This window comes from Pseudorca crassidens, chromosome 8 (assembly GCF_039906515.1).
Source record: "Pseudorca crassidens isolate mPseCra1 chromosome 8, mPseCra1.hap1, whole genome shotgun sequence".
In the NCBI taxonomy this organism is placed as follows: domain Eukaryota; kingdom Metazoa; phylum Chordata; class Mammalia; order Artiodactyla; family Delphinidae; genus Pseudorca; species Pseudorca crassidens.
Genome location: NC_090303.1, coordinates 61,371,430 through 61,385,223, shown reverse-complemented (window position 1 = coordinate 61,385,223; position 13,794 = coordinate 61,371,430). Strand labels below are relative to the sequence as shown.

Below are 13,794 nucleotides of genomic sequence, written 5' to 3'. Positions count from 1 at the left end.
AGGTTAGCTTGATATAAAGAGGATTAAGGAAGGACTGATACTGTTTGAGTTACGGAGACAAAAGCCAAAGCACAACATTTGAGAACTATGAAGTAAACAGGCACTTCCAAAATAAATCCCAGAGCCTAACTGAATTGGGTGTGAGACTACTTGGTGAATGGGCATCCTTAAAGTTACCTGTATTCTTCCATGGCTTGCTTCCATATTTGCTCTTATTTGATGGAGCAAAGCATTAATGTGCTGAAAAATATTATATATGAACCAGTATGATGTGATTATACTGTCGCCCTTCTATACCATTTACCAACTACAATGAGCTAACTGCATTACAGAAAGTTGCTGAAGGAGAGTACTGTTTCAGACAGCAAAACTTTGTTGTTATGAAAACACTCTGAGGTCTAGTTTTTAACTTTTTCACAGTATCATGATGCAAAAAAAGTTTTAAATTTTAACGTAGTCAAATTCATCAACTTGTCTTCTAACTTTTTATGGGGAGGTTATCTTAGCCCCCCAAATAATTCCTTACCATGAGGTTAAGAACGTCTCTCTATATTCTTTCCGACACTTTAGATTTTAGTTTCCACGGGCAGTTAATTTGGAATTCTTATTTGAAATGTAAAATAGGATTCAATTATTTTTTCATATCAATAACAGTACTTTTTCATAGCAATAACATATCAATCGATCCCAGTGCCATTCACTGAATAGTTCATTCTTATGAACTAATTGGGAAACTAATTTTTCCATTTATTCATGTCAAACAAACCTTACATAGCACCTATTATGTGCCAGAACTTTCTAAAAATAACTCATTTAAAACCTCAGAAGAGGGACTTCCCTGGTGGTCCAGTGGTAAAGAATCTGCCTTTCGGGCTTCCCTGGTGGTGCAGTGGTTGAGAGCCTGCCTGCCGATGCAGGGGACACGGATTTGTGCCCCGGTCTGGGAAGATCCCACATGCTGCGGAGCGGCTGGGCCCGTGAGCCATGGCTGCTGAGCCTGCGCGTCTGGAGCCTGTGCTCCTCAATGGGAGAGGCCACAACAGTGAGAGGCCCGCGTACCGCAAAAAAAAAAAAAAAAAAGAATCTGCCTTTCAATGCAGGGGACACAGGTTCGATCCCTGGTCAGGGAATTAAGATCCCACATGCTGCAGGGCAACTAAGCCCGCGCACCGCAACTACTGAGCCCGCATGCCTCACTACAGAGCCTGCGTGCGGCAAACTACAGAGCCTACGTGCTCTGGAGTCCACATGCTACAACCAGAGAGAGAAAACCTGCACACCACAACCAGAGAGAAGACTGCACACCACAACGAAGAACCCGTGCCCCGCAACGAAAGATCCCACATGCCGCAACTAAGGCCCGATGCAGCCAAAAATAAATAAATAAATGATGATAATTAAAAAAACCTCAGAACAACTCTATGAAGTTGGTACTATTGCCTCATTTTACAGATTAAGGCAGAGAAAAATTAAGTAACTTGACCAAGATGACACAGTGAATTAACAGAGGGGCTGGAATTCAAACCTTAGGAATCCTGACTCCCAACAGTCCATGCTCTTAAACCTCCATGTTATGCTGTCTCTCCATATATGCATGAGTGTTTATGGACTCTATTCTTTCCCACTTACCCACCTATATCCTTTCCACACCGTCTTAATTAATAGTCCTATAGTGAATTTGTACAGGACAAGCTCCCTGTCCCTAGGATTGCTTTCTTCTTTATGAGTGTCTCGACTATTCTTGGCCCTTTGTTCTTTTATCTGTATATATTTAAGAATCAACTTGTCAAGTTACATGAAAAAATTAGTTGAGATTTGACTGGAATAGCATTAACTACATAGATTTGGGGTGAAGTGACATCTCTATGACATTGAGTTTTCCTAGCCACAAAAAGGTACCTGTATTTATTTTAAACCTTCCATAATATCTTTCAATAAAGTTTTAAAGTCTTGAATATCTTAAGATTTATTCTCAACATACTTTATTCCTGTTGTAGTTTCTGTTGCTGTTAATGTTTTTAATCTAAAAAAAAGTTATATATATTTTTTGTACTGGGATATGAATGCAGCTGTTTTTCATATGTTGAGCTCATATCTGGCAACCCAGCTAAATTCTTATTAATTTTAATATATTATCTAATATTCTTTGCTTTTGATTTTAAATTATTAATAATATAGAATTTATTAATCTGGTCCTCTTCCTCTGTTAATGTGGTAACTTATATACATAAATTTTCTAATCATATATTTCTTTGCATTCGTAACATAAATCCAATTGGGTTGAAAGGCATTACTTTCGATCTATATTGATGAATTTGGTTTGCTAGTATGTTTTTGCATTTTGCATTTATATTCATAAATGAGAGTTCCTTTTAATTTTCTTTCTTATCCTGTCCTTGTCTGATTTGGGTTATCAAGTTTATACTATTCTCATAAAATAAGTGGGAGAACCTTCTATCATCTTCTACTTTTGGGGGGAATTTACAACTGTTAACATGGTGTTCTTTGGATATCTGATAAATTTGCTGTCCAACTGTCATCATGGGCCTGTTTTTAGGTTTTTGGTTTGGTTTTTTTAAAAACTATTTGTGGTTTTTCAGGGTTAGTCTTAATAACTACTTATAGTTATTAGTCTATTCAGGTTTCCTATTTTTGTGTCATTTTGGACAATATTATATTTTTAAGGAAACTGCCTGTTTTGTTTAAATTTTTTACTTGAAAAGTATAAAATTTTTCACAGAATTTTCCAATCGTTTTTAATTTCTGCCATATCTAGAGTTATGTGTTCCTTTTCATTCCTATACTGTTTATTTTTTCCTTCTAGAGACAATCTTGCCAGAGGCTAATCTATTTTATTATTCTTTTCAAAGAAACAACTTTTGACTTTGTCAGTCTCCACTCTAGTGTGTAATTTTTTCATTCAATCTTTCTTCTCTGATCTTTGTTTGCTTTGTGTTTATTCTGTTACCAATTTTCTAATTTCAGTAAGAACTTTGATTATTGATTTTCAGTCTTCTTAAAAATATTTTAAATTAATTAATTAATTTATTTTTGGCTGCAAAGGGTCTTTGTTGCTGCGCACGGGCTTTCTCCAGTTGCAGCAAGCGTGGGCTACTGTTCGTTGCAGTGCGTGGGCTTACTGTGGTGGCTTCTCTTGTTGCGGAGCATGGGCTCTAGGTGCGTAGGCTCAGTAGTTGTGGCGCATGGGCTTTAGCTGCTCCGTGGCATGTGAGCCCCTCCCGGACCAGGGATCAAACCCATGTCCCCTGCATTGGCAGGAGGATTCTTAACCACTGTACCACCAGGGGAGTCCCTTTCAGTCTTTCTTTTAACACAAGCCTTGGTTTTCACTATTATTCAGTTCAGAGTATTTTCTAAGTTCCCTTATGACTTCTTCTTTGATCCCAGAATATTTATCTTTTGTCACTGACATCAAACTGAGCTCAGAGAACAGCTTTCTGTATGGTACCATCGTTTTGTGGTTTGTTAAGACTTGTCTTATGGTCTAGTACATGATCAATTTCTACAATACTTCATACATACTTGAAAAGAAAATGTACTAATTGCCGGGTGCAGACATACACATACATATCCATTAGATCAAATCTGTTAACTGTATTGCTCAATTTTTCTAGGTCTTAACTAATTTTGTGTATGTCTGCTTGACTCAGTGAGAAGTGTGTTGAAATTTCCCATTATCATGATGGATTTGTCAATTTTTTCTGACAGTCCTACGAATATTTTGAGACTGTGTTCTTTGGTACACAAAGAATTGAATTTTATATACTTTTATCATAAAATATTAATAATATTTTCTGCAGTAAAGTTAATTTTGTCCAATATTAATTTAGCTTTGTCAGTTTTACTTTAGTTAATATTTTCCTGGATATAGTTTACTATCCCTTTACATCCATATTTTTCTATATCCCTTACGTTTAAGTGTGTTGCTCATCAACAGCATATCCCAATCTTTTGATTTGTTTTCAACTGGTTACTTTGATCTATTTGGATTTATTATAATTACTGATACTGGATTTATTTTTGCCTCTTTGTTTTGGTACTATTTACTATTTTCTCTATGTTTTCCCCAACCCCCATGCCCTGCTTTTAAATAAAATTCCACATTATTTCTTTTATTGCTTTTAAAGTTATAGTTTTCTATTCTTTTTGTAGGTTACCTTAAATCGTCTTAAATCAAATTTTTCCTGAAACCAAGAACACTTTATGAGAAACCAGATGGGCTCTGGAGTCAAACAGACATGGCTAGAATCTCAGTTCTTCCATTTATTACCAGCTATGCGACCTTGGAGAGATTGCCTATGGTCTCCCAGCTTATTTCCTCAGCTGTACAATGAGATTGTTACAAGGCTTATATACGATAACCTATTCAAGAAGCTATGGACAACACCTTGATCACAGTAAATGCTTAACAAATGGTAGCCTTTGGGATGCAAACAGATATGGGCTTAAGTTTTAGTACTCGCAGGAAAAAGGCCATTTTTTTTTAACATCTTTATTGGAGTATAATTGATTCACAATGGTGTGTCAGCTTCTGCTGTATGACAAAGTGAACCAGCCATACATATATGTGTGTGTGTGTGTATATATATATATATATATATCTCCCCATATCTCCTCCCTCGTGTCTCCCTCCCACTCTCCCTATCCCGCCCCTCTAGGTGGACACAAAGCACCAAGCTGATCTCCCTGTGCTATGCGGCTGCTTCCCACTAGCTATCTAGTTTACATTTGGTAGTGTATATATGTCCATGCCACCCTCTCACTTCGTCCCAGCTTACCCTTCCCCCTCCCTGTGTCCTCAAGTCCATTCTCTACACCTGCGTCTTTATTCCTGTCCTTCCCCTAGGTTCTTCACAACCTTTTTTTAAATTATTTTAGATTCCACATATTTGTGTTAGCATACGGTATTTGTTTTTCGCTTTCTGACTTACTTCATTCTGTATGACAGTCTCTAGGTCCATCCACCTCACTACAAATAACTCAATTTCGTTTCTTTTTATGGCTGGGTAATATTCCATTGTATATATGTGCCACATCTTCCTTATCCATTCATCTGTCAATGGACACTTAGGTTGCTTCCACGTCCTGGTAGTGTAAATAGTGCTGCAATGAACATTGTGGTACATGACTCTTATTGAATTATGGTTTTCTCAGGGTATATGCCCAGTAGTGGGTTTGCTGGGTCGTATGGTAGTTCTATTTTTAGTTTTTTAAGGAACCTCCATACTGTTCTCCATAGTGGCTGTATCAATTTACATTCCCACCAACAGTAAGGCTATTGTTTTTTAAGAAATGGGGAAAGGGAGTTTCAATGAAGAAGAAATCTTTTCAGCCCTAACTACAAAAGTGTGAAACCTGAGAAAGGTCTTTTAGTCTAATATCAATTTGGTTAACATAAAAATAAACTTACCCTTTATGATATATGCATAGACAAGGCAGTCGTGCTATAGTATCTCCCTGCTGCAATTCTTCAAGGCATATTGCACATTCCCCAGCATCTTTACTCAGCACATCCTCTGAGAAAAAAGAAAATGAGTTTAGGACAATAAAACTGAAAGAATTATGTGAATGCTAACTTATGAAGAGTGCTGACTGGCATGTTTTGTCAGAAATACATAAAACTCAGCACCTATATTTGAAATGCTATTCACAAATCAGTGAATAATGTTTACCTTTACTTATGGACAGTGTCTCTCATTTCCATTTAGATTTCATTGAGGCACTGCAGTTAGTAATTAAGAACAGTATGGAATCCTCCAACTTGCAAATAACTTTGCTATAAAACTTTATCAGTAAGTCAGTTATTTGGAATTTGGAATTTATTGTCCTTATGCTACTAATCAATATTAATCTGGTGCCCAAGCTAGTTCAAAAAAGTGTATAGAGTATAACATGGCAGAAAAGACATGAAAATACTATTGTAATTTTAAAAATTCTAAAATAACAAAATTGCATAAGTTAAAGAAATCATCTTTAACACAGGACTTTAAAACAATCTGCTTAATTCAAGAAAATACAAAGGTAAATCAAAGCTTTTGTGTAGATTCTGAAAGGGATTTTTGGAAACTTGAGGATTTCAGGCATTAGGCTCAACATTAATCCTTTTTTTTTCTTTTTAACATTAAATTTCCCAATTTTAATAACTGTACTATATTTAGGTCTTAATCCTTTCCCATGACAATGCCAAGTCTACTCCAGGCAGCAATTACACTAACTTGCAGGGTATTTTAATCACTTTGTTTAAAATATTCCTATGGTGAAACCCTTTATAAAGCAAAAATTCCTTTCGGGGGAAAGAAAAAAAAAAGGTTCTCTCAATTTATGTTTTATACTGAAATTTTAATTTAAATTACATTTTATTAACGTTAAATTTTAATTTTACAAGGATCTTGCCTAAAATAGAGTATATTAGCCGGACATACTTTGTGACTTTTTTTTTTTCTTTTTCTGTACGCGGGCCTCTCACTGCTGTGGCCCCCCCTGCCGCGGAGCGCAGGCTCCAGACGCGCAGGCCCAGCAGCCACGGCCCACGGGCCCAGCCGCTCCACGGCATGCGGGATCCTCCCGGACCAGGGCACGAAACCGCTTTCCCTGCATCGGCAGGCAGACCCCCAACCACTGCGCCACCAGGGAAGCCCTGTAACTCTTTTTAAATGAGGAATAACTAAAACATGCCATTAAAACTGTTGAAGAGTACACATTCTTAGTAAGTTTGGAGAACAAAAAGCAAAAGCAGGAACATGCAGTATAAATTTATATCACAAATAGATAAATTACTGGTTTTGGAAATAAAACCAAACAAGCTAAAGGAGAAAGGCTGCATTAATCTCTACCTAAGTGCTTAAACACAGAGCAAGGTAGGAAAGTTTCCTAAAATTAAGTACTTATCTGCTAGTCCCATACCTCTTATAAACACCAACAAATTTAATTGTGCACATAACTGTAACAGTTCCTTCTAGAAAAATCCATTCTATAAGTAGTTCCCCCTTTAGTTATTCATTTTGAGATAGCACATTAAGATGAAATACAGACTCTATTTGGTCTACAGAAAGTAAGGTAGCAGCAGATGATTTACCCATAAGGCTAGAGGGGGTAAGAGGGCAACTTCCACAGAAAAAGGAAAGGCCTTAGCAAGAAGGCTTATGCTTTCAGAATCTAGGGAATATGGTTGAAGTAATTTAGCTAACTATTGGGTAGCTCACAAGCTAAAATATCACATCAAAGACTTAACCAGAAGAAGATTTTTGGGCAAGTGGAACTGGGTAAATAGAAAATGATGCCTATTAACACTCCCCTCAAGAGTCCTCTCCCCATTTTTCTTTTCTTGACCCTGGACGTCCCAACCACAACCCCGACCCCACCTGCAACCCCAAGTCTTTCCTCCTCCTCTTGATCTCCATTTTCCTCTTATTGTTCTGGATAGGTTTCCACAGATACGGAACCAGTTTAATGTAAAGCACCTAACTAGTGTTAAAGTTAATTGGTATATTGGAACCCACAAAATGGAAGTCATCTCAGTGGCTCTGACCACATCCCAAACCTATACCTAAGTCAGCCTAAACTACAGAAAATACCTCACTCTCAAGGAAACCCAACACCAATCACAATCCTCCAACTCAGCTTTAGCTAGCCTACTTTGCCCTAGAAAATAGAACCTGCTAGCCTTATAAGGAAACCCCCAGCCTCCTAGCCAATCATGTCTTGTTTTCACAGTGCCTCTTCTAAGGCCCCATAAAACTCACTCTTGTCCAAAATCCCCTGGGGAGGTGCTTATTAGGCACTGTAGTCCCCCAATCTATGGACTGTTTTTCCCTTGAATAAAGGACATCAAACTTGTTACCAAATTTTTTAGTTTTATTATTTAACATTAGGATGATAGCAATGAAAAAAAGAGGAAAAGATACGAAGGAAACACTAAAAGATCATAGTACAGGTATAATTCCAAATAATATGGAATTCTTTGTGGTATGTTCTCACCGCTTAGATTTTTTTCACCACAAAGATATACCACATCATAACATAAATCTAAGTCGCACAACTAACTTCAAAAAATTAACCATCACTTTTTATCAAGCCTAAGACATCAATAATTATAAGATGCACCATGAGTTTTATATTTCACCAAGAAAAAAATGCTTCCGTTAAACTATGACACAAATCAATTTTAAGACATGTCTCATTTTTCAGAGCTGTTAAAATTTATAAGGTGTGTCTTAGAATTGATGGACTAGGGTATCAAATTTTCTACCTTTTGGAATATAGTAACAATGCATCTAGATTTAAGTATAAAGGAACCAAAAAATCTCTATTAACATAAATTAGATAGACCAGCTTTTAAAAAATAAAAAGTATTGCCACATTTTTGCCATATAAATCTATGTAACAGATTCTCAACACAAAATAAAAACAGGTAGAAATCCACGAAGTAAAAGCTTCTGAATTCATTGTTCACAGAAATGTAAGTGTCTTACACTGCTTTTATGTTGACCTATAACTACCAACTCTCATTTCTTTATCACAATAGGTTTTAAAAATCTTTTGAGTTGGGAAAATTTTAATATCTTAAAAGGCCTTGGTTATTCTGTTTACAAGAAAATTTATTTACAGTACAACAAAGACAAATCCAATCTGCATATATGCAAATTCATGTGCATAAATCTGCATATGTGCAAATCCATATGCATATAATTAGCAGAATATAGGGCTTCCCTGGTGGCGCAGTGGTTGAGAGTCTGCCTGCCGATGCAGGGGACGCGGGTTCGTGCCTCAGTCCGGGAAGATCCCACATGCCGCGGAGAGGCTGGGCCCATGAGCCATGGCCGCTGAGCCTGCACATCCGGAGCCTGTGCTCCGCAACGGGAGAGGCCACAACAGTGAGAGGCCCGCATATGGCAAAAAAATAAAAATAAGAAGAATATAATGATATGCTTTGCAGGTACTAATTAAAAAAAATCTAGAATGACATATTAATGTCAGTCATTTTAATCAGAAGGTCCTAAAGCCCAAGTAATAAAAAATATGCAGAACTGTATTTTCTATGTTAAGATATATATATATATACACACACATATATATATATGTGTGTGTGTATATATATACATATACATATATAAGAACATTCCAAACACATTAATTTCAGTGCAGCCCAATATCCAATGTAAACAGTTTCTAATGAAATCATCTCTGCTCAGAAAATTAAAAGTTAACATTAACATATTATAGTCACTGCTCAACTGCATTTTTTTTTTTTTTTTTTTTACGGTACGCGGGCCTCTCACTGTTGTGGCCTCTCCCGTTGTGGAGCACAGGCTCCGGACGCGCAGGCTCAGCGGCCGTGGCTCATGGGCCCAGCCGCTCCGCGGCATGTGGGATCCTCCCGAACCGGGGCACGAACCCGTGTCCCCTGCATCGGCAGGCAGACTCTCAACCACTGCGCCACCAGGGAAGCCCTCAACTGCATTTTGATAAGCAACTCTGAGTTAAAAGACAGTTCGTTCTCAACAGTTACTGCCCCAAGTAGCAAATGCTTAATTTTCAAATTTGAAAGTCTTATTTCCAATAGAATCTGTCTTTGTATGTTTGAAGGTAGTTTTTATTTTTGAAAAGTTACTATGAAACGTGATTAACTTTTGACTGGAGGTTTTCCAGAGTATGCCCCTCTCCTACCCCATTGTGACACTGTACTTTCTTTCAAAGGGAAATTTTCAGCTTAGTAATGAGATACATACAGAGTTAAATAGGGCCTAGAAATACCACTAAATCCAGGACACTGAAGCATCTTTAAGACAGCTGGGAAAAGGTTATTAAAAGTCTTTAGCTAATCAATTGAAAACATTCATGAAGAAACCATCTCAGGCGATAAGGAGTCAATGTTTTAGGACTAGAATACCTTAAGGGTAGACTACTAACTAGCCAAAATTAATATGAGAAAAGCAGAGAAGGGAACACAAATAGATTTAACTACCATGGTTGGCTAGTATGGAATTCCCGCTCTCCACAAGCACTGATTAGTGGACAGATACTCAAGACTGTGAACAGGAAACTAAACTTGTGTTGCTTTTTCAAAAGTGTTGTTGATGTCCCACCTAACAGCTGGAATCAGTGTATTCCTTATCAGTCTAATTCTTTGATTTATTCACATGGTCTATGCATTGATTTAGAGGTACCGATACAGGAAAAGAAGAATTAAACCTAGAATAGAACAATGATTTTATCAAGAAGTAGGCACCAGAATCACTTGGGTATGTATTCTGCTCAACAGAGAAACAAAACAAAAAAACATATACCTGGGCCCCATCCCTAGAGATTCTGAAATATACCCCTGCTTCAGAAAACAACTGCTATCAAGGAAAGAGCGTGCTGAAGTAGAAAGAGCGTAAGATTTAAAGCTGCAAACGATATTAGTTTGGTACATAACATCCAAAATGTTGGTCACCCTTGAGTTTCCTTTTACTCTTCTTTAATACTAGCACTAATAAAGGTATTCAAAATGTTATAGAGATGAAATTTTAAAGACTCTTGTGTAAAAATTCATGTTATAAAAACACTATACAAAATATCAGTTTTTATCATTATCAGAAAAACCTTTATGGACTTCTTGAAAAACAAAGTTGGTCATTTTTCTCTTTCCTCTTCTCCCCATTCTGGTTATTCTAGTTGTTGCAATTTTATAAAATGTCATAAATAATTCCATGGCCAACAGAAACTTCTATAGGATACTCTTGACCCAGCCATTTCTAGAGACCTATTATAATTGCCAGACTGGTAACAACTCCATACAAACGATACTGCCTAATTAACTTTTAAACGTTTTGGCTTCACTCTATATTTAAAAGTACTATAAATGTCCACTTTGTTACATGCTTTTAGACGTACTTAAGTCTTTTATCAATCCTATGAGGTAACTAAGGTTACCTCCATTTTACAAATAAAGAAACTGAGGCTCAAATGAATTACGTAACTTACCAGAAGTTACTAAACTAGTAAGTTCTAGGGTCAGGATTCAAATTTAGGGTAAGTCTTTGGCCTTTCTACAACTTCATGAATTTTGCTACAAAACAATTTCACTTTAAGAGTATAAATACAGAAGCAAACTGTTTTAGGCAACGTTAGGTTTGAAATATTAAAGGTGAGGATAGCTACCTATTTAGAGGAAGTATGCTTAAGACTGGTCATATGCTTTATCTTCTGGAGTTATTAAACTGCTATAAAAACTGGTATCAGAAATGAGCTCACACTTTACCGCTTACTTCCTTCTATGGAACAGGAAAACAGCCCTGTCCAATAGAACTTTCTATGATGACAGAAATAATCTTTTAACTGTGTTGTCCAAAACAGTAGCTACTAGCCACATACGGCCTGAAAATAGCACTTGAAATGTGTGCAACTGAGAAACCGAATTGTAAATTTAATTTTTGCAAAATGTGAAATCTATATATTTCAATACAGTAGATAAGGAACACACATTTATAAACTAAAAACTTCTGTAAACTGTTATTTTACTTATAGCCTCAAGCTCTTAATTTGCATCACCCAAAGAAATTACTTAAAATTCAAGCAGCCAAATATGCAAAATTAAAATATTTAGCAAGTACAAGCACATATCCATATAGTTATTGCACATCAAGACAACATGAAAAAAAGCAGACAGCCAAAATCCTTTGGGGTGGTAGGGGAGAAAAACAACAAGACCAAATTTGTTAGAGGCAGCCAACAAAACTCCATGCGAAAATTTCATAATCATCACAACCTTATTTTCAGATCAAGCATCCAAAGGTGTATGATCTTTTCAGCAAAATACAATGCCAAGCACTATTATGGATCAGGCATTTTTACCTGAAGACTTATTTTTTGTTCTTGAACCCTCAATGATAGCAGTAGAAAACAAAAGCAGCTGAAATGTGAAATAATCCCTAGAAAAGTCAAGAATTAAAAAAATTCACAACATTAGTAAGAAGCAATTACTCAAAGAATGAAAAATTGCAGCTCACAAGGTTTATTAATAAATACTTTCAGATATAGAGTTATATCTAATGGACTTAAGAGAAGTTAACATTAATATTCTAGATTATAGATCCGTGAGATGTTACTGTACTCAAGTATCATTAAGGGGAGTTAGAAATGATATTTAACAAAGGGAAACAGTCATTTTCACTGTAAGATTAATATATCAATAAAAACATGGGGATAACCTTTACTAAACTGTCTAAAACTCAAAGTTCATGGTCAGGGTCAAATTTCACCCTGTTTGGAAACTTCTTATTCTGGTTCGATGAGAAATTGCGGGCTTCCTCTGCCTAGATGCTACTGACATTTACTGCATCAATGCTTTCTTTAGGTTAAATATAATTGAGAATTGGCTAAACACATAGCCACTTTTCATTTGCACTGTTAGAAATTTACTTTAAAATTAAGACTATTCTTCAAGAGGAGACAGAAGCTGTGACTCTTCTGATGACTTTTAAGGAAAGATGTGTACTCTTGGGAATATTTTGGAAATTGACATTTGGCACCTTCTCCAAGAAAATATAAGTAAAATAAAATGGAACCCAAAGTACATACTCCAAAAGGTGAAATATACAAAAACAACACTAACTAAAAACTTATAGATTTAGCTTTCTTGGACCTTTTTGTTTCTAACTTGCCTAAAAAAATAGCTCAGGATTAAGTATTTTATAAAACCAGATACTGGGACTTCCCTGGTGGTGCAGTGGTTAAGAATCCGCCTGCCAATACAGGGAACATGGTTCGATCCCTGGTCCAGGAAGATCCCACATGTCACGGAGCAACTAAGCCCGTGCGTCACAACTACTGAGCCTGCGTTCTAGAGCTGGCGAGCTACACTACTGAGCCCACGCGCCACAACTACTGAAGCCTGCACGCTTAGAGCCGTGCTCCGCAAGGGAAGCCACTGCAATGAGAAGCCCGCGCACAGCAACGAAGACCCAATGCAGCCAAAAATTAATTAATTTTAAAAAAAGGTACCTAATAAGCTGCAAGAAGTTATACAAGTCATCTAAGAAATTTTTAAATTACCAACTTACTCCCAAATCTTCATACCAAATTAAGATGACTTTCCTTTACTCCCTCCCTGTAACAAATCGCTGATTTGCTAAACCCTGAATAAGTGTTTACCTAAATGAATTGTCCACATTAAAAAATTAATAAAAAGACCCAAAAACCAAACAAAAAAATACCCCAAAACACCCACATATAGAAAAGAAAAGAAACTCCTGAATATATACAAAAATAGAATAAAATATACTTTGAACTAAAAGTTTCAGGTCCATTTTTGTTTTGAATCAATGCAGAGAGAAAAACATCAGTCCTAAAAAAACCAAAAAAGCTGATTTTCAAACTTAATTTATGATTGTATACTTTTAGAATTAGATTAATGTATTAAATTATAATGTAGGCTTTAATGGCAATAACAAAAGAGTCAAACAATCTGGGTAATATAATGTAGCAAATTTTAAAAAAGTGTTATTTATAGACAGTTCTAGGTTCAAATTCCAACTCTGCAACGGGTTTAGGAATATAATGGGGTAATAATACCTACTTCATAGGGCAGTGGTAAGAATTAAATAATATCTGTTAAATACCTACCACTGTACCTGGCAAGGAGCAGGTATGTTCTGAATACTAGCTATGTGATTACTGGCAAGAAAGGACACTTCCTCTGAGTTTGTTTTCTCCAATCTAAAGAAATGATGAAACCTGCTAGACTTGTCTCTTAGAAGTGTTATAAAGATCTAATGATATAACGCAAATGGA

The 13,794-nt window shown here is 36.3% G+C and overlaps 1 protein-coding gene across 2 annotated transcripts in view; it reads right to left on the bottom strand.

Annotated features, from left to right (window-relative positions):
* The window catches only part of ZNRF2 (zinc and ring finger 2), a 102,935-nt gene that overhangs the window by 10,645 nt on the left and 78,496 nt on the right, over positions 1-13,794 (bottom strand). Inside the window, exons 3-4 of one of the 2 annotated variants that reach the window (XR_010945566.1) lie at positions 11,857-11,933; positions 5,432-5,537 (exon numbers count right to left, since the gene is read on the bottom strand). Coding sequence is in view for 1 of the 2 variants with exons in the window: in XM_067746626.1 (XP_067602727.1) it covers positions 5,432-5,537 (106 nt within the window). In the remaining variant the exon portion in view is untranslated. The remainder of the gene's footprint in view (positions 1-5,431; positions 5,538-11,856; positions 11,934-13,794) is intronic. The other variant, XM_067746626.1, reaches the window with a different exon arrangement.